This window comes from Thunnus thynnus, chromosome 6 (assembly GCF_963924715.1).
Source record: "Thunnus thynnus chromosome 6, fThuThy2.1, whole genome shotgun sequence".
NCBI classification, from domain to species: Eukaryota; Metazoa; Chordata; class Actinopteri; order Scombriformes; family Scombridae; genus Thunnus; species Thunnus thynnus.
Genome location: NC_089522.1, coordinates 11,067,916 through 11,090,823, shown reverse-complemented (window position 1 = coordinate 11,090,823; position 22,908 = coordinate 11,067,916). Strand labels below are relative to the sequence as shown.

Genomic DNA, 22,908 nt, shown 5'->3' with positions numbered 1-22,908 from the left:
GACCACGTAAACAAAGTTGGTCATTTATTTTATATGAAAATATCAAGGTACACCATCAAAATGATATAAAAGATATTATATTATATTATAAAAGAATTATATAAAAAAGATAGAAATGTGTTTCTGAAAGCATTATTGATTTTTTCTTTTTTTCTGATCATCGACTGAAAGACATGATTTTTCTATCTTTTCATTGATCACTCTATCTTAGAGCTGTCAGGTTATAATGGAGATTATGTCTTTCTAAGAAGAGAGCAGAGGGGAGGAGGAGAAAATACCTGTCTATTAAATAAAAGAAAACAATAACATATAATCAATGTAGAGAAGGTCAATGCTGGAATGATGAACTGTCACTGACAGCGCTGTGAAGCAATGTTGACAGGCAAGTTAGCTCGCAACAACCATGAAAACAAAATCAATGAGCCCCATTTATCAGTGTTTCAGTATAATGGACGCCGAGATCTGGATGATAAATGGACTGCACTTATATATCGCCCCTCTAGTTTTCTGACCACTCAATGCACTTTACGCTACATAGCAACATTCACCCATTCACACACACACACACATTCATACACTGATGGCAGAGGCTGCCATGCAAGGTGCCAACCTGCTCATCAGAAGGAGTTTCTAATCATTCACACACAGTTGGCACAGCCTTCGGGAGCAATTTGGGGTTCAGCATCTTGCTCAAGGACACTTCAACATGCGGACTGGAAGAGCTGGGGATCGAACTGCCGATCTTCCATTTGGTGGACGACCAGATTTACCTCTAAGCCACAGCCACCCCCATGATAATAGCTGCACACATGCCAAACGATTTCTAATTACTGTCTAACTGGCAGCTATGATGTTCAATAATTTCATGCTTTCTGCAACATTTATTCAGTGTGTTACTTGATGTACTTAGAGAATAGCCTGGTGAGCTACAAGAAAAAGATGAAAGACACAAAACTTGCCAGTAGACACATTAAGAATTAAATCAACTCGAAAACAAAACAAAAAACTGACGTTTTCTTTTTTAAACAAAGCCAAAGATGAAAATAATAGTGCGTATGCTTTTCTAAGTGTATGTTACTGTCACATGTTTACTGTACATAACACATGCGCGCACACACATTAAACAATCATCCAGTACAATCTGAACTATTAATCCACTAGATATTAGGGAAACCAGGATTACCAGCCCACATTTTAGAGAGACTGAGGAAATCTGTGTTTGAAAATACACTACACACACAAAAGACACTAGCTTACAGCAGGAAGTGAGATAGGAAGTGTGTTTACATGAACAGATTTCGGATTACAGGATATTAAATGTAAAAAGGATTTCTCGCCTCCATTCATAATAAATCCTTTACAATTCCAATTAGACTTCTCTACTGATTAGCCTGAATAATGTTGTTCATCAGAGTATCTGCAGATTTCAAACAGCCAAATTAAATCAAATCCAAGAATTAGAGCTGCCTATTTCTAATTGAACATGGTCAATTAAGGTTGTGAATCAGTACTGAGTAGAGTTAGGGGAAAAAAAGGGCACCAGGAAATTAATTGTTAAGGGAAATGAAGTCTTATTGATTTAGTCAAGCACATATGATGAAAACCATGGAAAACCTTTATTAACTTAAATCTGTACTTGCAGGGAAGAAGATTAGTGACTGCAGAGCAGAAAAATGAGTCATCTAATAACTGCACGTACAATATTTTAATACTTTATTAGGACTTAAATTTAGATTATTGCTTTTAATCTATCAGAGTTGTTATAATCTGCAGATATGCTGCTCTTAAAAAATAATTGGATCTCTGCTTTTAAATTTGTCGTTATTGGTGAAAATCTCAGTCTATCCTTAAAACTTTTCCTTGAGGGTTTGTATCGCATCTCTTACCTGATAGAGTCCAAAGTCGAGCCGTAGCGTGGCGACATAGCGTGTCTCACGGCCGCTGCGAACGTCTCGCAGCTCCAGCTGGAGATCATGCCACCGGCCGTCTGCCACCTGAACCTGATCCAACCGCAAACGCACCGGTCTCGCTGCACCACGGGTCACCGAGAACACCAGCTGACCATTTATCACCTGAGAGAGATGAAGGAACAGAAACACACGTACACACACACCAGAAACACGAGAAAAAAGAGAAATTGAGAAAAAAATGAGGTGAAGAAACATGATTCACTCAAGAAAATAACCTGGGGTGGGGGGAGTAGTGTGAAATCCAATGTCATGGCAGCACTCCTGCCTACATGCTGCTATTTCAATACTGTCTTTGAAGCCTTAGAAATTTAAACTGTACATAATTTCAAGGACAATACCAGCATTGACATCATTGTCTTAAATATACAGACAGATGATGATTTAGTATTAATCAAAAAACAAAATAGTCCTACATTAACCATGAGGATTACGTATAATTCCCATAATCGACGTGACCATTGCTAACACATTTAGCAGCACACGCAGTATTTTACATCTTGTGCCACCAAATGAGATTTGGCTTCAAATGTGCAGCATTGATTTAAAACACTGTAATAAATTGTTTATGGCATAAAGGGGAAGAAGATGCTGCCAATTCTGTTTTAGCATAAATGGAGCAAAAGCTTTCAGAGCTTCTTGCAATGGTGGAAGGCAGGTGAAAGAAAAATGTTGTTCCTCCGTAGCAGAGCCAAAAAAAACATAATTATATACATCATCAGCCAGAGAGTGAGAGAACGGTGCTGGTAATAATCTCAGACATGGTCACATTTGTTAATACAAAACTATCACAGTGAATTTGACAATAATACACCAATTTTCAAATACATTGTAGGACAAACATGAACTGAAATGAACGACTGCATCATACTGTGTGTGTGTGTGTGTGTGTGTGTGTGTGTGTGTGTGTGTGTGCGCCTACCTGGAACAGCAGGCTGGTGTACTGGCCAGCCTGGGCCTGCAGCAGTGTTCCCTCTCGTGCTCTGGTTCTGAACACCAAGCCCAGGTACCAGGGCGTGGAGATGGTTACGTCGTTCTTTAGGTCCCACCAGAGTGCGCTGTTACCCAGGAAACGATGAGGGTGTGGCATCACTGAGGTGGAGGGTAAGAAAACAAAATTGAGTAAAAGGTCTGCAATATCCCGAACAGCCTCAGGATGTCACTGTTGTTGATCGGGCTCTGACGTGATTTCATGAATTGTCAAATTTCGCAAAGTAAAGTTGATCGCCGTTGCTTTACAAACTGTATGTGTTTGTTTTTGCTCAGCCCCTGTGGGACTGAATCTGTTTTTATATCGTTGACTGGTTTTTCCATCATTATAAGGATATTGTGTCATACTGACAGGCACACAAGCACAAATAAGTCTCAGAACAAACATTTTTCTTTGAGATAAAAAAAAACTATTTTATCCCACACATGATTTCCCCAAGGGCTGACCGTCTGTGCTCCCAATCAAGACAGGTCAGTAAATATAAATTACTGAGAGTAATGGGTACTGACTTACTGGAGGCTACAGGATGTCCATGAATGTGCAGTGAATCACTCAGGCTTTATCTAGGTCCAAGTCTAGTTAATAAATGCAGTAATTCTTTATGATACTATTGGTCTCAGTGTGCAACAGACATAAGTGTTCAGTAAATATTCACAATTAATGGGAGGTTACAAACAGATAAAAATCTATCTGCATATCCATCTATCATCTACTCCCTCTCTTTCCCTCTGACAGCACCTCCACAGAGGTCGTCGCTCATCAAACCATCCATCCATCCATTAACATTCGTTCCACTTTTATACTGAGGAATAAATATTTGAAAAAGGGAGAAAAAAAATTGCAGACTGAGGTGTGAACTGGCATGAATGACACAGCACTGCTGAATGTGAACTTCTGAAGTATTAAAGTGTGAAATATTAAAGTGTGTTTCCTTGCTGCTGTCACCAAGTGCTTTTTCATGGGGGAATGTTGAGTCTCTGTAAATTAAAGAGCAAGGTCGAGACCTGCTCGCCCTGAGATAACTTCTGGTGTGATTTTGTGCTATATAAATAAAACAAACTAGACTTGACTTGAAGCAGCCCATTATAACAGCTTTCTAGCAGTTTCTCCCCTGTAATTTAACCAATTTAAAAGTAATGTGTAAATATAGTACAGTACAAGTGTAAACGTTACCTGGAGCATTTTAACATCAGTAAATTATTCACTAATTAATGAGGCCAGCAAATAAGGCCACTGAAGATCAAAGTTTGCCACATTTTTAAAAACGGGATCACTGTCATCACCACTGATATTGACCCCGAAATATATAAGCTCTCACCATGGCTGCAGTCCTTCCCTCCGTACCCTAGGGGGCAGTCACAGGAGAAAGTCTCCCAGCTCACCCTGCAGGTTCCTCCGTTCTGACAGGGGTTGGACTTACAGAAGGGGAGTTTGGCGCTGCAGCCTATAAGAAGCAACAGAGACAGTCAAGTTATCGATAGCGTTAATCCAGCGTTAAGCCAAACTGAGCACTCAGGTCCTTTACTATTTGCTTTAGCATTCTGAAGCACTTAACAAGTGGTTTATAGCACATTTACAACACCTAAGACATGCTTCATTTAATTAACATGATTTGTATCAGTTTATTTAACAAAAACAAGGGCATTGTAAACATCCTAAATGTTATTTATGTGTTATCACTCGTTTTTAAAAAAAATATGTTCAGCAGTGCTGACCAGGGAGTGTTCCATTGTTAGCGATAAACCCAGCCAGGTCCAGCGGCTTGTTGTCAATGTGCAGCTCCTTCATACAGCCGATAAACTCCCTGGTGCCAAACGGGAAGTTGTCTGGTACGTTGGGAACTCCTCCCAGAAACAACGGACCAGTCAGGTCCAGAGACCTGAGAAACAAGGAGAAAGAAAGGTAAATTTGGAGTGGAAAGGAAGGATAAAAAAGGAATAGAGGATTATCCCTCAAGCATGTTAGGGAGGAGGGAGGAGAGGGAAGAAGGAAGGCAGGAAGGGTAAGAAAGTAAAAAAAAAAAAAAACATGAAAGGAGGGTATGCAAGAGGCAAGGGGATTAAAGAGACCCAGAGATTAAATATGCCATCAGAGGTAAATGACAAAAGGAACAAGAATCAGAGAATTATAGTGGATGTTGAGGAGAAACATGTTGAGGAGAAATTAGATCATGATGATGACGAAACAGCAGGGGAAACAGCAGGGGAAGAGAGAAATTGAAAAGATGAGAACGAAAAGGAGACAGACGGAGAGACAGATGAACAAACAGGAGATTAAATTTGAGTTACAGCAAATATCAGGAGGGAGGTAAAGGTGGATGACAAGGCAGATGAAGAACAGAGACAGGAATACATGGAGGAAGACGTTAGGGGACGTTGACAAAAAAAAAAAAAGCAAAAAACGAGCTTAAAATCAGAGACAAAAACGAGCAACGACAAAAAGGAGATGTGGAGGCAACCGGGGAGGCAGATGAACAAACAGGAGATTAAGTGTGAGTTACAGCAAATATCAGGAGAGAGCGAGGGTAGGGGCGGATGACAAGACAGATGGAAGATGAGTGGAAGGAAAGAAACAGGGGGAATGTGAAGAGGAAGATGATGGGGACAGCAGTTAACAGTTAAGAGAAGACAGAAACAGTTGTGTTGTCATTTGGAGAGCATTATCTTTTTCCCCTCCGATGTGGGTTGAGGTTTTTCTTTTTAGCTCACTTTGGCTGCACGTCCCGTCAATAAACGGCAGTAGAAGAAGATGAGCGGAATTGAACAGAGAGGAAGTCAAAAGAGATACAAGGCAGCGGAGACGAACAAACAAGAGATTAAGTGCAAGTTACAGCGACTATCAACAGAGAGCATCATTAGAGGCGGATGTCAAGACTGAGTAAGTGGAGGGCGAGATGTTAATGGAGAAATGGAGAGCGAGCGGAGGAAGAGAGTGTCGAAGCGTTAGTCTTTGGCCTTCGTCTTTGATCTGTCTTCCCTTCTCTCAGCCTCACTTAGCGCTGACAGAACACAGCCAACGTGATTACGGCTTACAGAGGCGAGGCCAGACATCAACACTATGACAGGCTGCTTTTTGAGTGTGTGTTACGCACTTGTTGGCGTACATGGAGACATGTTGATTAGTAGGCACACAACACAAGTAGACCGGGCAACAAAACTTTGACAAGGTCAAACAGAACTTCAAAGCACTGGGTGGATTTAAAGCTGTCAATTTAAATGTTTCGCTTGTATATACGAGAGAAACAGACGGAGAGAAAGAAACGGACATGAGCACCACACAGGATGAGACGATGTGTAATGAGGCCGTCAAACAGATACAGTACAGACAGACATGAAGGAGCATGAAGATGTCGAACAGTCGTGCCTCATTAAAGCATAAGGTCCCTGCAGATTATTCCTCTAGTCATCTCTTCACCATGATCTGACATTCACCAAAAATATTTTCCAACAGCTACAGTCCTAGTCAGAGTGTGAGCAGGATTTTAACAGATTAGGCTGTGTAAATCTGCCTTAAATCATATGTTACTTGTACTTTGTAACAGTGATCTGCTTACAGGCCTTAAATGGGTTGAAACTTTGCAGTTCGGAATCCGTAAAGGTGAAACTTTACAACTAGTTTTTAGGAGAATGGCCCCTTAAGTCTGTATAGACAGCAACATTTGCAGTGGATCACTCTCTCTGTTCCATGTTAATATACGTTCACTCGTCACATTTTGTTCCATCATAGCAAGCAACTGCCATTATACATGTCATCTTGGGGACCCGGGGCAGAAAAGAAGGCAAAATGACTGAGATCTTATGAAGAGAGGAACATGAGAAGCTGCTGATGAAATAAGAACATAAGCTAAGGTGTCTATACAAGAGTTAGTTCCAAACTTTTTTTTGCGATTGGCTGACATGTATTCGAATTCAAAGCCAATATCTCTACCACTAATCTTCAACTATCACTCTACATTATTTACCATTTTATACTCATAATCTAGCAACCTACGCACCAACAGCTGCCAGTGTGCTCCTACACACACTGACCTGCTTCATTGACTTTCTACTTGGTGAAAATTGTCTTTGAATATTTGTTAAATTATCCACAGATGTTGTTTAAAAGCCGACCACAGCTTAGAGTCAGTTACAATTCAGAGACTTTTGCTCTCAAGATAGAGATCTATGGGGCAGATTTACTTCACAGACGCTTTTTAAGTCATAGTAAAACTGGCCATTAACAATCATTGTGCAGCCTGTGATTAATTTTGTCAGTCCAAGGATCTGTGATCATGCTGTGGGTCATATTTGTCAAGTAATTGTACTTAAGGACCAGACAAATTATTTTCATTTACAGGCATATCATGAATTTACTGTGGCAATATTCCAGATGTGTAGCACCTTCAATTCACCAAACTTAAAGAAGCCAGAGGTATAAATACAGGTTGAAAAAAAAGACGGACAGCTGAAAGAAAGGTAAACTCACTTCTTGCTGCTGGTCTGTTTGCCTTGTGCAGCACAGCTGTAGTTTCCGAGCTGCGTACCGAAGCGAAGCGACAACGCCGTATCACAGTCGTCGACGCTCACCACGGCGATCTTCTCATCTGACGGACCCTGGGCCTCGCCGCTCATACTTCGTTTAGGCTGAACACACACATACACGAGATTGAATACAGTATCCAAAGAAACAACAAAAAAAGAAACACCATGACACCAGACATGCAAGAAATATAAAGAGCACTTACTAAATCTACAATCATACACCGCACAAGGTAATTTACACAAAATAACAGTTACAAAAAACACATCAGACTATATTCAATATCTACACTGTAGGTGATGTTAGAAAGAAAAGGGGAAAAATTTGAGTTAGTAAGACAAGCAATAACAGACTCATATGGGTAAGGAAACAGTGGAGGAGATAGACAACACACACACACTCTTCGCTTACTGTCTGCTGGGTAAAAGAAAGAAAGACAGGAGGAGACACAGAAAGAGAAAGCGAGAGGGGAGTGTACTGTATGTGCACTCTGACACACACTCATACTCACATAGCGTGTAGCTGGCTGAGGAAAATGAAAAAATATGAAGAAAATTAAAGGAGATGTACGGCGAATATGAATGAATAAAATGGTGACAAGCAAACGCCCACATAATGGTATGCACGCACAAACATTTCAGCTCGTTTCAAAGTGCTTTGTTGGCATGAAGGCTGAGAAACATTTCTGCAGACGCATCAGATGTACAAATAAGTAAAATGCAAACTATCACAACCGAAACACTTCAGAAGATAACTCGTCAAACCAACATTAGTAATGCAAAATGTAAGATCAAAAGATCCAAAATCAAAAAGGTCTGTACACACAAACAAATTGAGATGTAAACCCACCTTGTTGTAGTAGTGGATGTGAACTGTATGCCAGTTGCCGTCACTCACGCCGCCGGGCAGGAAGGGACTCACCTGAGTGGACGATTCACCTGCAGGCGGATGGATGAAGTTTGTGTCAAAGTGTAATAATTCTATAAGGTTCATAACAAATGGATCTTTAAAGACAACTGATAACTACTGTTCTCTGTAATTATAACTCTCCCATCACTTATTTGACTTTTTGTCAGTTGTTTTTACATTTTAATGTATATAAAAGCACCAAACATATATACTGTACATATATAAATACCTACTGTTCTATTTGTGAGGACCCTGACTGGCAGTATTCACTCCTTGAGACCACAAGTCTGTACAATATAAAGTACTTCAACTGAAATTAACCTGGGACTCCACCGAGATCACAAGAGTACGAACGTAATGAGATCCTAATTTGGCTTTGATTGAAGCAGTGGCCGACCAAATTAGCTGAAACTTTAGCACAGCCAATTTCAACCCCATACCTTATCTTAACTATCTAATCTAATTTAATCTGATCTAACATAATTAGTCTAAATTTTCTTGGTGTAAGATGACGGTGATGGCATTTCTCCATGTCTGCAACGTAGACTTAAATAAATAGATCTCATGTCATGGTGAGGGATACCAGGATTTTCTCACAGTGCCAAATTTAAATCTAAATGCTCTCCAGTACATGTCTAACTTTAATCTGTATCCTAATCTAATCCCATTTCTACTCCTAAACCTAAAAAGGTTCCATAAAGAAATGTCAGACAGCCTTTGAGAGAAAAATGTGAAAGATTGTCCTCATCTTTCTCTCCTTGTGAGAATAAAGGGATCGTATAAATAGAATAATATGCAAGTGCAAAGACACACACACACACATACAGTACCTGTGGAATATTTAAGCACCACTTGTCCTTCTTGGATCTCCAAAGCGATGAAGTCATGTTTCTCGTTGAAGCGTCCATTATAGAAGAGAAGACCGCTGTTCTCCAGGGTGGCAAAACTAGAAAATGCACACACATACACAGACACCCATGTCCATAATAAGTTTATACTGTATATATACTGTATGCAATATGAGTATTATTATACTTCTACTGTATATTTCTACATTTTTGTATCATGATAATATACAAATAACTCCAGTAATATTGTATGATACGTTGATACATTTTCAGATGAGACTCTTGGCTGGGTTAATTGGCTGGCAACATTCACCCCGGATATAATGAGACATACAAAACCTAATTTCAAACAGCAAAACCAAACAGACTCCTGCAAGCCTCCTCATACAGGCTAAACATGAGAGAACAAAAGGTAATCAAACTGTATCTGAGTTAACCCTTGTGCCTCACCTTAAAAAAAAGTTGCACTGATGTCATTAAAGGACAAAAACAAGGGTCATGGTGAGATTTTTTTTTTTTTGTGTGTTCTCTCACAATACTTTTATTCTTCCATTCCTTCGGAGCCATATGTCTATTTCTGCTCAGCTGCTCCCAGCGCAACTCCCCAGTATGGATCAGCTCATTGAATTTTACTTTGAACTGGGTATTAAGTATGCTGATATAGTACTACTGCTCAATAGGTATGGTTACGTAATTAGTGAAAGTAAACTTAAACAAATTCTTAGATCAAGAGGTCTCTCTGGAAGAAAGCAGTACAGTAATCTGCAGGATGCTGTTGGTTTCATTCGTGACCAATTACTGTATCCAGGACAACAGCACAGATACAGATGGATGTATTCTAAATGTAGAAAGTACGGCCTATGACTAAGAAAAGGGGATGTCTGCTTGATTATGAACAAGCTGTCTCCCAGAGGGGTTTCACTGAGGAAACATGAGAATGCAAAACATATTGCGAGGCAACCTAAAAAAAAATCTCACCCTTGGGGGGCTCCATACAAACATGTCTGCGCCATAGAAATATATATTAATATTATTTTCCACTTACACTGAGTTAAATTTTTTAACAAACATCAGTCCTGATCACAACGACAAAATATTCATTCATTTTCAGAATTTTAACCCTTTCAATGCCAGTTTTTGAGGGAGAGAGACAGGGAGGGGGGAACTGTGTCTTTAAGTACCATATCATTTCTATCTCTTGCATACACACACACACACACACACGCACGCATACACACACGCATACACACACCACATCCATATCAACGCACACACATCATTTTGGTTGCATACATTTGCTACATTGGCCTGCAGCCTCCATACTGCAGCAGCAAAGCCCCAAGTGAAATCCAGGAAAATAGCATGTATTTGCCCCACAGGGCAAACATGAGAAAATGGCTCAATCTGGTGGAAAATAATAAAAACTACAATTTTGAAGCCAGGGCTCTAGATTGAAAGCCTGATATAATAGAATGCATGATTTTATGCTGTAATGGCCATGGGATCAAAAATTACAGTTTTAATGGTTTTAAATGGGGACATTTCTGTCCATAAGGATCTTTATTTTGGCTGAACAGTTTATTATAGACTTATTATAGGAGCTGAGGTTGAACTTCCAAAATTAAGAAAAAACAGTCAAGATGTATGCCTCATGCATTAACACAAAATGATTGAAATATTGCAAATTAAAAAGCCAAAAATGTCCCCAGTGAGGCACAAGGGTAAACCATATTACTGCAGCCTTCCACTCCCTCCAGCTGCTCAGAGTCATGCAATAGCCTGTTTTCTATAGCAAGGCCATGGGGACACACTGAAGCCAAGGCTGCCAAGCCAACACAGCCTGATCAAAAGCACTGTTTGACACTACAGCACTGATGACAAATCTTCTCTCCTGGCAACAAGATACAGAAAGATTCCCACTGCAATAAATGTCCACTTTAAAAAGTACTTTCATCTGGTTTTGTTTTGATAATTAAAGCTGACTGAAGGAAATTGACTGACTGTTTTTACTTCTTTGAAGAAAAGTTGAAATTTGTGCTAGTAATCAAACTAGTAATCCAAGAGATGAATTACTGATTCTCGCACACATATATTATTAATTAAAGCTTGGGAAGTTGTGCACTCAAATTATCCAATCTGTCATCCTGTTATCTTGCCAGGCTCTGCAAATTCTCCTTTCGAGCTTCTCTCCTTACAGGAACCTTTAAAAGCATTAAAACTGAATTCAACCCCACCCTGCTAGTGAGTAAGTCTCCAGATGCAGGAGGTCAGATTCAGTTATAGGGTTATGGAGCTGAGAGGTTTTAAATGTGTTTCTTTACAGACTCCTGGCTTAAACTCAAGTCCTTGGACAACAGTATTCCTACTTTGCATTGAATTAGATACCTGAATTATAAATCCATGGTTTAAACATCCACCAGAGATTGGTGTGAATATAACTATAGATGCATTTCTGTGTGTGCTAATTTACCATGGAAAACAGCATTTTATCCCCATTTCCATCACTACAACTATATACTTTCCTCCTGTTATCTGAGTATGTCGCTGCTGTCAAAAAATAAACACAGGGTTATTCAATAAAGGACATGTGTCTTGTTTGCTTGGCTCTGCTGTACTTCCAGCAACACTGGGTCATCTTATCTTATGCTGAGGTATGCAGATCCAATCTCTTTAAGCCAACAGAAATAGCTGAAAAGAAGAGTAACCTGAGCTTCACCAGAGTAAATGGAGACTGAGTGGAGTCACTGAACCGGAGACACAGAGGAGCTGAAGTAAATAAATCCAAACAGCAAATGGTATATGAACAGTATGTCTGATCTTGTTGTATTATGTAATTGTGATGTTATATAAATGTTGTATTATGTGTTGTATAAATGTATTATTTGAAGGTAAAGAACTACATGTGAACAAACAAACATACACATATTATGTGTATGTGATATTACATATATTTAATATATGTAGCCTAATATCTGTTTCTCCTGAGGGCTTGAACCTCATGAAGACTTTCATTAGAATTTCTTTCTCTCAAAATCTATCTGCTCAACGGCTGACGACAATTTCAAACATAGCTGCAGCACCCTCACACACATACACACACACCTCCTCAGCCAGTTTACACATACAAACACTACAATCTTGCAGTAAAGACATATGTATACTGTCACAGCCATAGAGAACAGAACCACTTTCTCAGGCAGACTGGCAAAACTGGCAAAACCTCAGAAGCAGCTTTTAGGTGAGAGATTAAATTTTTTTTGCAAGGGAAAATAAAATGCTTTGGGAGAAAGTGAGTGACATGAATAATGATTAAGTCCTGTTCAGACCCGATGTGGAAATCAGGCCAGGGAGTGTAGCTAGCAGCCAATAGGATGCTAAATAAAACAATGACGTCAGGGGAAGAAGGCTGACAGTCAGAGTTATGTGTATCTACAGTTGAACACTTCAGAGTTGGTTTAGATAACATGAAAGTAAATTTATCCTGCAACAATAGGGATGGGAATAGGATCAATACTTTAAACAACATGTATTTGATTGTGTTGTGGTGCCCCTGAGCAAGGCACTATATTTCTAGTTGATCCAGTAGACAAACATTGACCTGCGAAGCTCCCAGATGTAAATATGTTCGACTGAAGGTGATGCTAAAAAACTCCAGACAGTACTTGTTCAGCAACATCCCTGCCTTCCTCAAGGGCACCTTGATTGTAGTTGTTGAAAGGAAAGAAAACATTACTCACTTTCCTCGCCCAGACTTTCGCAGCCAGTTCGGGAATTTAAACCATCAAACATCAAGATAAGAGGAATCTTGTATTTCCTCTCTCCCAACATTTGCCTTCATTAGTCTTCCAGAGGAGCCTTGTAAAAGCTCAGTAAGTGAGCGTCACATCGCACTTTATTCCTTGACTCACCGTCATTACTTCACTGACGGTCACAAATCAATGGAACTTACACCATGTAGTGCCTTTACACGCCATCAATGCACAGAAGCTCATTTGGCAAGAATACCATGGCCGCAATGTCTCATAGCAACCACTCCATGGTGGCCACATCAGCCTAGCAACAACCCCATGGGTAACGTCACCTTAGCAACTATCATTAGACGACATCACCCATGGCAACCATCCTATAACCCTGCCTGACCACTCTTAAGGACCACTTCAGATCTCCCATGGACGACCACTCAGAATGTCACGAGGCGAAGGAGCGGCAGAGATATGATGGTGGTGCGCAAGAGAGACAAAGGATCTAAAGTACGCAGACGATCACTGACCTCTGCAGTAACATTCACATTACATTTATGCCCAGGTATAAAATCTAAAACCAAATATAATGAGCTTAGAGACCATGGCTGGGTAGCATGTAAAGCAAATCTGGTCTCACTCACCTGCCCCTTCAGACTCCATGTAGTCCAGTACTCCAACATTTAAAAGACCTGGCAAAAAGTCTAAGAGTACGCTTGGTTTAAAGTGCCAAAATGATCCTTTTCTGCTACATCAATGTAGTTTTTTGTAGGAAAACCTGCATTTAATTTGGCATTTGAACTTACGTTATTGCTTACTCTGACTGAAAGGCTGTTTTTGGACTGGGTGGGTAACTGGAAGACTTTTCGAGAGAGCATGAGGTCACAAGAAACACAGCCTTTGCTGAAACAGGCAAAAGACTGAGAGAGGAGAATATAAGGGTGATAAGTTTCAAGATAAGAAGAGTGGAAAGAGCGAGAGCAAAGGAGATGTTACTGAAACCAGCAAATTGACAGATGAAAGAGGAGAGACAGGAGAAATCACACTTCTCATTGGAGAGGGAGATGGAGGCAGCAGAGAAAGAAACCATGAATAATAGGATCGATCTCTGAGACAGAGATGAAATAAATAGATTAAAGCAAAGAGGAGAGAGACTCTGTAAGAGGGAGAGAACTGAGAATCAAAGAGGTGTGGTTATGGATCTGTGTCTGAGGGAGACTGGATGAGGAGGGATGGGAACTAAAAGTAACGAAGGAACAAAGAGTTAAAAAGAGAAAGTAGAACAGAAGACAAAAGGCAAATTTAGAAATTTTAAGAAGAAAAAGTTAAGACTTTCCATTTATTACATGTACTCACGTCAATGAGATGGAGAGGTGAAATCTCTGTCTGAGGCCCCGGAACATGGCGAAGGATTTGGGTGGGAAGGACCGGGCAGTGACGGTGCAGTATGGTCTCTCGTAGCCCCCTGCGGGACACTCGCAGCGGAAACCCCCACCTGAAAGCTCCCGACACGTCCCTCCATTACGACACACTCCTGGCACACACCTGCCCTGCCGCCGGTCAAACTCACATCGGTCACCTGGGGAGTAAAAATAAAACAAATCATTCAACGACATCAAAAAATACAATCACATTTTCACAATAGCAGACATTTAAGAGTCACACAGGAAAGCCCAAAGGTATTAACTTTACAACAACAGCAACAAAAAAACCCACAAATTATCTAGATCAAAACCACATAATTAAATTATATTCACAGAATATCCACACAACAGTTTAGCATAAAGATGTACATGTACTGTACATATAGATATGAACATTTAAAGGCATCATTTAATGTATCAACAAAAGGATTGGAGATTAAAAAAAGGCAGATTTTCCCATCAGTGTCTGGACATTTTTGGTCCTTGTTTCCCAGCGACTTCAGGCAATTAATTTTCATAAGGTCTGACCTCACTGCATTCATTGGCAAGTCAATCAAAACAAACACATGCGGTGCAGCCGAGCATGGCTCAAACCCACAGAGTTTCACTTTAAATTCTAGTCAAGATCCTGTGGTTTACATGCTGAATTTAAATGATGGTTGAGACAAAATATTGCCTTGATTTCAATATTTTACTCATTAAGCTATAAGTATGACATACTGTAAGTTAAATGATGTGCTTGTAGAAGCTGATACTGAATATGTATCAGACAGTGTCATACAGTGTGGGAACTTTTTTTTTTTTTTTAACCCTAGCACATCTTATTTGAACAATATTTTATCACTGTTAAAATACTCTTCTTGAGCAAGGTACTAAATTTCCGCCTTAAATTTTCTGCTACTGCCAACCTACAACATCAAACATGCACCTTGTCGATGTACATCTGCTGTTGCACAAACCTAGTCTGACTCTTCTAACCCTCATCTCTCCTTCGTGGCTGAGGTGAACATTGCAGCTCAAATTAATGAATGTCAAATTAGCCTACATTGTTAGCTGCAGAAGTCAGGTTGATAACTGTTGAGTTCAATTGTTAACCGCTGAAGTCAGCTCGTTAACTGCTGAGTTACCTTAGCTTGATAACTCAGCAGGTTGTTTATGAGTGAAACCCTGAAAGACCCTCAAATCTGAAGTAAAAAGGGCTGTTCATGAAAAATGTCACAAAGGACATTATGAAAATAGACAAGACAAACTTAATAGAATCTAAAATCTGTGAATTAATGAGCATATCTGATGTAGTTATTAAGTAGTTATCAGTGGGGCAAATGATCAGGAAAATGATCAGGTCCTGTAAACAAACAGCTGACTGTGTCTTTTCAGTTACTTTGACGTGGAAGGTTACAGAGATGCAATCAGCTAGATCCTGTTGCTTTGAGGACCTTCAACATGCCTTCTCAGTTCTGTAGGTGTTGAAGGAGGCTACTTAACGTAAGGATCTTGAAATCGCTACAACCTATAAAACAGTGGCTCTTACTCCATTTTACTCCATGCCCACAGATTAACAGTGCTGCTGTATTTCTTTTCTATCAGGCAGTCAAATGCATTCACCAGACGCTTTACATGTAAATTAACTCTTGATTAGACGGTAGGAGCAGCAGGTGCTGATTCTTGAGGACCAGGAGTAACTGTTACAGATGACTCACTGTTACAATCAAACAGACATACAGTCAAATAAACACAAAAATCAGCTAAATTAGAGGTGTAAGATTTCACCTGGCAGCATACGATAGTATGATAGATAGATGTACAGTATTTTGAATCATTTATACAAGAGAAAAGAGAAAAAAAGTATTTTTTCCCCACTGCAACTCTGTTGCTTTAGAAGTGTGTGGACAACAAAAAAAACAACACAAACAAATCTGCAGACGAAAACAAACTGAGATTTGGCTGCCAGTCAAAAAAGCTCCAGTCTGAAGTGTCTCAAGAGGCAGAAACTCCCATGTAACACACACACACACACACACACACACACACACACACACAAATCCACCCAAATAGACTGGTATACTGGAGTACATGTTCACCCTCTTTTTTTTTTTCACCTCTCCTTGAGCGTATTTGGACACACACATTGTTTGACATTTAGCAGCTGCACACAAAAACACCCGCGCCCAGTGCCCTCCACATAAACAGAGCAGACGGGGTTTGAAACTAGCCTTAAGACAGATGGCTCCTTAAGGACCCACTTTAGAACCTGCTGACGGCTTCAAACACACACACTAAGATAACAAACAAACAAAACAAAATGCATACACATTAATAATAGACCAAATACAGGTTTTTTTTCCTTTCTCAAAGACATAAACACACAGTTTCTAAAAAGAATTCTTTCATATTTCTGTCTTATTTCTTTCTCTCTCTCTCACACACACACACACACACAAACACAAACAAACATAAACACAAACACACACACGGATCATTGCCCCTGCCCTCGAGGCTGTCGGCTTTTATCTTGTAGCTGTCTCTGTTGGCACTTTGTTTGTGCTGCTTTTAGATGCCAAAGTACCCACTGGCAGAGTCCTCACATCTGAACAGCCACACACACACACACACACACACACACACACACACACACACATGACGTACTGCAGTTATATGTCAATAAAAGCCTTCACCTTTCCTCATGATCGTATAGATACAAATATAATCTGACACACACCAGACACGGACGCACACTGACAATCTTTCGCACGCAGTCAAAACACAGACACACACACACACACACATACACCTGAGGGCAAGTCATGACCACACACACATAAATTCACAAGTCATCCAGACAAAGACACATTGATGGAAAGGCTGGAAAAGCACACACACACACACACACACACACAGTTATGTTTGACACACTCTGATACTGACTATCTGTGACACGTACAACACAAACTGAGCCGCACAGTAGTGGAAAAACATTAAGCGCTAGTACAAGAATCAAGGGTATAAACTGCTTGAAATGACCCTCCATCTGTCTTTTCCTTCATCTCTTCATCATCCATCTATCACCCAAACTGCCCAAACTGAAAGCATTCGGCTTTGAAGACAGTGAGCAAAGGAAGCTTTTATTACACTCATGATTCTGACCTTGCTTGCTTTCAAAAAACACTCCGCACTCACAAACATGTCCACGCACGCTCTCTAAATCTCAGCTCATTACTCAGTGCTTTCATTATTTGCCTCCGTCCGTCCGATGACCCCCCATGTTTCTTTTCTCTAATTCTTTTCTCCCTCATTTCCTCAGAATTTAAATTTCCCCGTCCATTACTCGCTTCCTTGATCACTCAGTTTATTCGTCTGTCCGGTCCATCGTACTCTTCATCCACTCCATTTCCCCACTCCACCTCCCTCCTCATCCCACCGGGCAGTTGGTATCTGCTAGTTTTGGCTGACAAACATGCTCTCTCACACTACCAAATCACCCTGAGGACACACACACACACACACACACACACACACACACACACACACACACACACATACACAGTCACACAGTCCCACACCCAGCTCAGCTAACAATAGCCCAAGGACATTCAAATTATCACATCTGTCTGTCCTTGTTTAGCTCTCTCTCATCCTCTCCCTCTCATATTAAACATATACTTATATGTAAGTGCACACAACAGGGAACCAATTAAATAGGGAAACACACACACACACACAGACACACACACACACACACACACACACACACACACTCCTACACTCTGACATATGCACTCTAACACAGCACAATTTCCATGCCTTTGTCTGTTGAACCCAATCATCCGTACAGACCTTCTCATTAATATTAAAATAAATAAATAGATATTAATACTCATGAATAATGCGTGTTGTGAGACTTAAACATACACACACACAAACACCTACAAACACACACACATTAACTGGTTCATTATGCACTCCCAGTTGCGCACAGGTTAAAAGACTGAGGCAGGAAATAAACTGACAGTGGAAAACAGACATGCATGCACGCATACTGTATCAGAAATAAAACATAATACAAGCAGACACACCCACAAATAACACACACATGCACACACACACACACACACTAATTAGAGGTAGTAAAGCAGGGAAGACGTGATGTCAGACTGACTCAACAATAAGTTGGTTTATTCCCGTCTTTTGCCCAGACGGTGTGAGGGCGTCCACTTCACTGAGGCACTTATGCTGATCAGCAATGATAGGAAACACACACACACAAACACACACACACACATACACACACAGAGAGACAACAAAGAGGAACAAAGAGTTGCTTTTAGTGTGTAATTCCTCATTCTGCTCAGCGTTCAGACTCACATGGACATAAAGGTCAAGTGATTACTAAACAAATGCTGTGTGTCTGATAGCAAGATAGCACTTAAAGGCTCCACACACAAACACACACTTCACGTACAAACACACACACACACACACACACACACAGATGGCTTTTAATGAACACACCCACACATGCAAGATACCATTTAATGCACACATGCAGTCAAACAAAGAAGCACACACACCGATGCACAAACACACAAGTCATTATACACAAATCCTACTGGTGGAAAGCAACAAACTAATATTACTTAAGTACTGAACATGAATACAGTTTTGAGGTACTTGTTTTTTACTTGATTTCAGAGAGAAATATATATATATATATATTTCTTACTCCAGTATGTTTTTGACAACTGTAGTAACTAGTTACTTTTCAGATTTTACACAAAACAAATTAAAAAACAATCTGTTTACAAAATATAATTGATTATTATAGTAACTGTATGTATTAGAGGACTGTTAAAATATCTAACTAAGGTTGCAGTTTATGAGGATTTTTTTCAATAAACTGATTAATCATTAAGTCTAAAATGTCAGACAAAAGTAACAAACCTTCATCACAAGTTCCCGGAGCCCAAGTTGGCATTCTCAGATTGAATGTTTTGTCGCACCAAAAGCCCAAAATAATTAATTTACAATGATAAAAACAGAGAAAAGCAGCAAATCCTCACATTTGAGAAGCCATAACCAATGAATATTTGGTATTTTAATTATAGAAGTAACTCAAACGACTAATTGATTCACAAAATTATTTTCATGAATTGCCCGTCAACCAAATAATAGAAGCTTATCATTTCAGCACTCTAACCAGCTACAGCAGTCGTTAAAACCAGCTCTACTTCAACCGGTTTCAACATCAAAAGGCTGCTTACATGTCGATGCATCAGGAATAATGATTTGTGTACAATAGCCGTTTCAAAGAGGAAGTTCTGCATAATTTACCTTGTGGCATTGCTGCTTTTATTTAAGTAAGGAATCCAAATTTTCAACCACAAAGACCACTCACACACACACACAGTCCAACATACACACCATGCTACCCACGCTACACAAACTTAAAAGCACTTTTCAAGTCTGAAAACTTCTTTTCTGCTCGCATCTTGCCTTTATTGCTAAAAAGCAGAGCTCTATTTTCATTTAGCTCCTTCAGTTTTTCGTCCTCCACTCCTTCCATCCTCCTCTAGCTTCTTGTTCCTTCCTTCCTTTTCCGATCCTCCCTCCACCTTAACATCTCTAAATATAAAACGCTCCATGCTTTGCTGTCCCTTTCTCCTTCCTGTCTCTTTCCATATCTTGCCATTTCTTTTTTTTTCTCTTTCCATCCCCTCTTCTTCCTTTATGCCTGTATTAATGTATTCACACCACCCCTTCATTCACTGGGATGTTTTATTCATCAAAGCCAGTATTCTTCAACCACCCCCGGCATCTTAGTTTGCTCCGCCCTACCTCCCACCCCATCACCCCTCCTCCTCCACCCTAACACATGGTACATCCCTAGAGGCCAATACACTCCCAGTTGCTTCCCTCTACTCCTTCCTCTTGTCTTGCCTCTCTACGTCTCGCTCTCGCTCCCTTTTTTGTAGCTCTTCTTTTTTTTTTTTTTCTTCTACACCCCCTCAAGAAAAGACGCCTTCAAGGATTCTACAAATTTTGAGTTGTGGGTGGATGTGTAACGAATCAGAAATCTCCTAATTTATAGTATCTGTGACATTTTAATGCAAATAATGTTGTGCTATTCTGTCATCAATTCATTTTACGCAATTTAAGCTATAGCCTAAGAGATCTTTTCAATGGGCTGTTTTAAACTACTGAAAACCCCTCTGCTGTACAGGAAGTGATGGCTTTTTACTTGGAATAAACTGACAAAAAGTTGGGTAGTTGGCATGAGAAGAAATATCCACTATGGCTGAACAAAGCAAAGAAGACCACATACAGAAAGTACAGTAAGTAACAGAGGCTTCATTGTCCCGCCCGCTGTGTTTAGCTGACAGGTGACCTCTGGGAAGTGTAGTGCAACAACACCACAGCTTAGCATCACAGATAGAGACAAAATAAAAAAGACTGGATTACTCATTTGAAACAAAAAAAAGGTAAATCAGAGTAAGCAAGTTGTGTTCTTAGCTAATTTTAATTATAAAGCATTTTATAATACAACCATAAACAATACTTAACATGTTTGATTTTAGAGTAAATGCTTCTACAAAGCACCAAAGAGGCTCTTATGTGGATCTTTTTGAGTGTGATTTTGATTTTCGTTTGTTCTTATTAACTTTTATTTGAACTTCTTAAACTTCCTCCTCTGTACAAATTTTCTCTCCTCTTCCTTCACTGACGTTAGATTTTCGCTCTTCTTCCGTCAGGCATCTTGGTTTTATTTTTCTGCATCATTTGCTCGTCCCTGCCGCTCCTGTTTGTACTTTTCACTTTGTCTTCCATGTGTTTCCTTTTCTTCTTTCCACTCCACTAACACTGCTCCCGTTTTATGGTTTTCTATTGTTATTTTCTCTTTCTAAAGGTCTCTTTGCACCTCATCTTAACATTGCTTTTGTTTTGGCCCTGGGTTCTTTATTTCTGTCTCTCTTTGACATATTTTCCTCTTATGCTCCCTATCCCTATTCTCTTTTTCTGCCCAGTTTCCTTTCTATATACCTGTTTCTGATTCGCTGTATTTCTCTTCCATATAAGCCTCTATCTGCCTCAAAGCCTCTCTCATTTTTCAATCTTCCTTCCTTTCCATTTCTTCATGTGCTTTTTCCTTTTCAGCACCCTCATTTCCACTTTTATCCGCCTTGGCCTCCATCACAATCCTCTCTTGCCTGTCTTTTTGGCCTTTTTCAAAAGATCGGATCCTAGATATTGATAACCATCACGTCCCACACTTATTTTCGATTCTCTTTAGACTTTCTTCTCCTCCCTGCAGCTTTTTCTTTTTTTATTCTTCTGTTCTCCCCCCTTTCACTCCCTCCCACTCTCATTGCCTATTCCTCTTTTTCTACTACACATAATCATTTTTTTCACATACAAAATTAAAATTTTTTCTATGTTTTCTCCCAAGATTGGAATGTCCAATACCCGCCTTATTCAAGGTTACATATATTCACTTTGTGTGTGGAAATGTCAATAAATAAATTGGATTTTACTGTATGTCAGAGATTGCAGGGCTAAGTTACTTCATGGATTCCTAAAAAAAACACAAGTAATTTAGTAGTCATGGAAATGAAGAATCTGATAATACATTTCTGACTGCTGTCAGCAAATGGAAAAGTATAAAATAGATCCATATGTAACTTAGTTGCTTGCTGACTTTTGCATAGACTAATGACATGAGGATCTGCAATGCTTCCTCAAAACACAGGAAGGGATTGATGAGGAAAAAAAGGAAATGCCATAAATTTGTCACAAGCGCTATCCATGGTGCTGATCCCACAATGTACCCAAAGAGCATGGTCGAATACTGGAAAACAAGTACTGCTACAGCCAAGCAGTATACTTAGTCGAGTCATCTTCAGGTCTCATTCATCCCTGTATTCATCTTACATAACCTCTGTGCTCTCTGTGCAGACTGATTAATCTGTAGATACAGTATAAAACAAAGCTGAGTACACCCCTGGTCAATATCACTAACATGTTTCTTTCCATTTAATACAATTTTATTTGTTTTTAGACAAAACCCAAGAGGAATCAAGCCAATTCACTTGAAAAACAGACTGACTTTGACTAATTAAATGATAATAAAAGGTCCATATTTAAAAACGAACTGCAACAAAAGTCAACGCACCCTTCATTAGTGACACTCCATTCTCTTATTTTTCAATATGCCTGGTTATTTATCAATATATCTGGTTTCTTACTTGTTCTGGCAATTCCTCACCATGTGGAGCCATGTTGCATTAGACACAACCGAGACTAAAAGTGAGAAAGTTGTGGTGTTCACAAGTACTTTTATAACTTTGTTCAGACAATTAGTCTTAACTGGAAGTCACAGGTGTGATTATTTTTGTATCAGTGGTCACAGCTGTACTCACTTTTGTTGCACTGAGGTTGGACTTTGAGGCCTGTGTATCTAGCCTATTTGTTTTTAATTACAAATAATATCAAATACCAGACACTTCATCCTAAAATGCT

At 39.7% G+C, this 22,908-nt stretch overlaps 1 protein-coding gene across 2 annotated transcripts in view; it reads right to left on the bottom strand.

The window, feature by feature from the left end:
• celsr3 (cadherin, EGF LAG seven-pass G-type receptor 3) overlaps positions 1–22,908 on the bottom strand; it is a 109,421-nt gene that overhangs the window by 48,259 nt on the left and 38,254 nt on the right. The window contains exons 4-12 of one of the 2 annotated variants that reach the window (XM_067591664.1): positions 14,330–14,552; positions 9,216–9,331; positions 8,326–8,414; positions 7,988–8,002; positions 7,423–7,580; positions 4,674–4,837; positions 4,277–4,402; positions 2,890–3,059; positions 1,887–2,072 (exon numbers count right to left, since the gene is read on the bottom strand). In XM_067591664.1, the coding sequence (XP_067447765.1) occupies positions 1,887–2,072; positions 2,890–3,059; positions 4,277–4,402; positions 4,674–4,837; positions 7,423–7,580; positions 7,988–8,002; positions 8,326–8,414; positions 9,216–9,331; positions 14,330–14,552 (1,247 nt within the window). The remainder of the gene's footprint in view (positions 1–1,886; positions 2,073–2,889; positions 3,060–4,276; positions 4,403–4,673; positions 4,838–7,422; positions 7,581–7,987; positions 8,003–8,325; positions 8,415–9,215; positions 9,332–14,329; positions 14,553–22,908) is intronic. The other variant, XM_067591665.1, reaches the window with a different exon arrangement.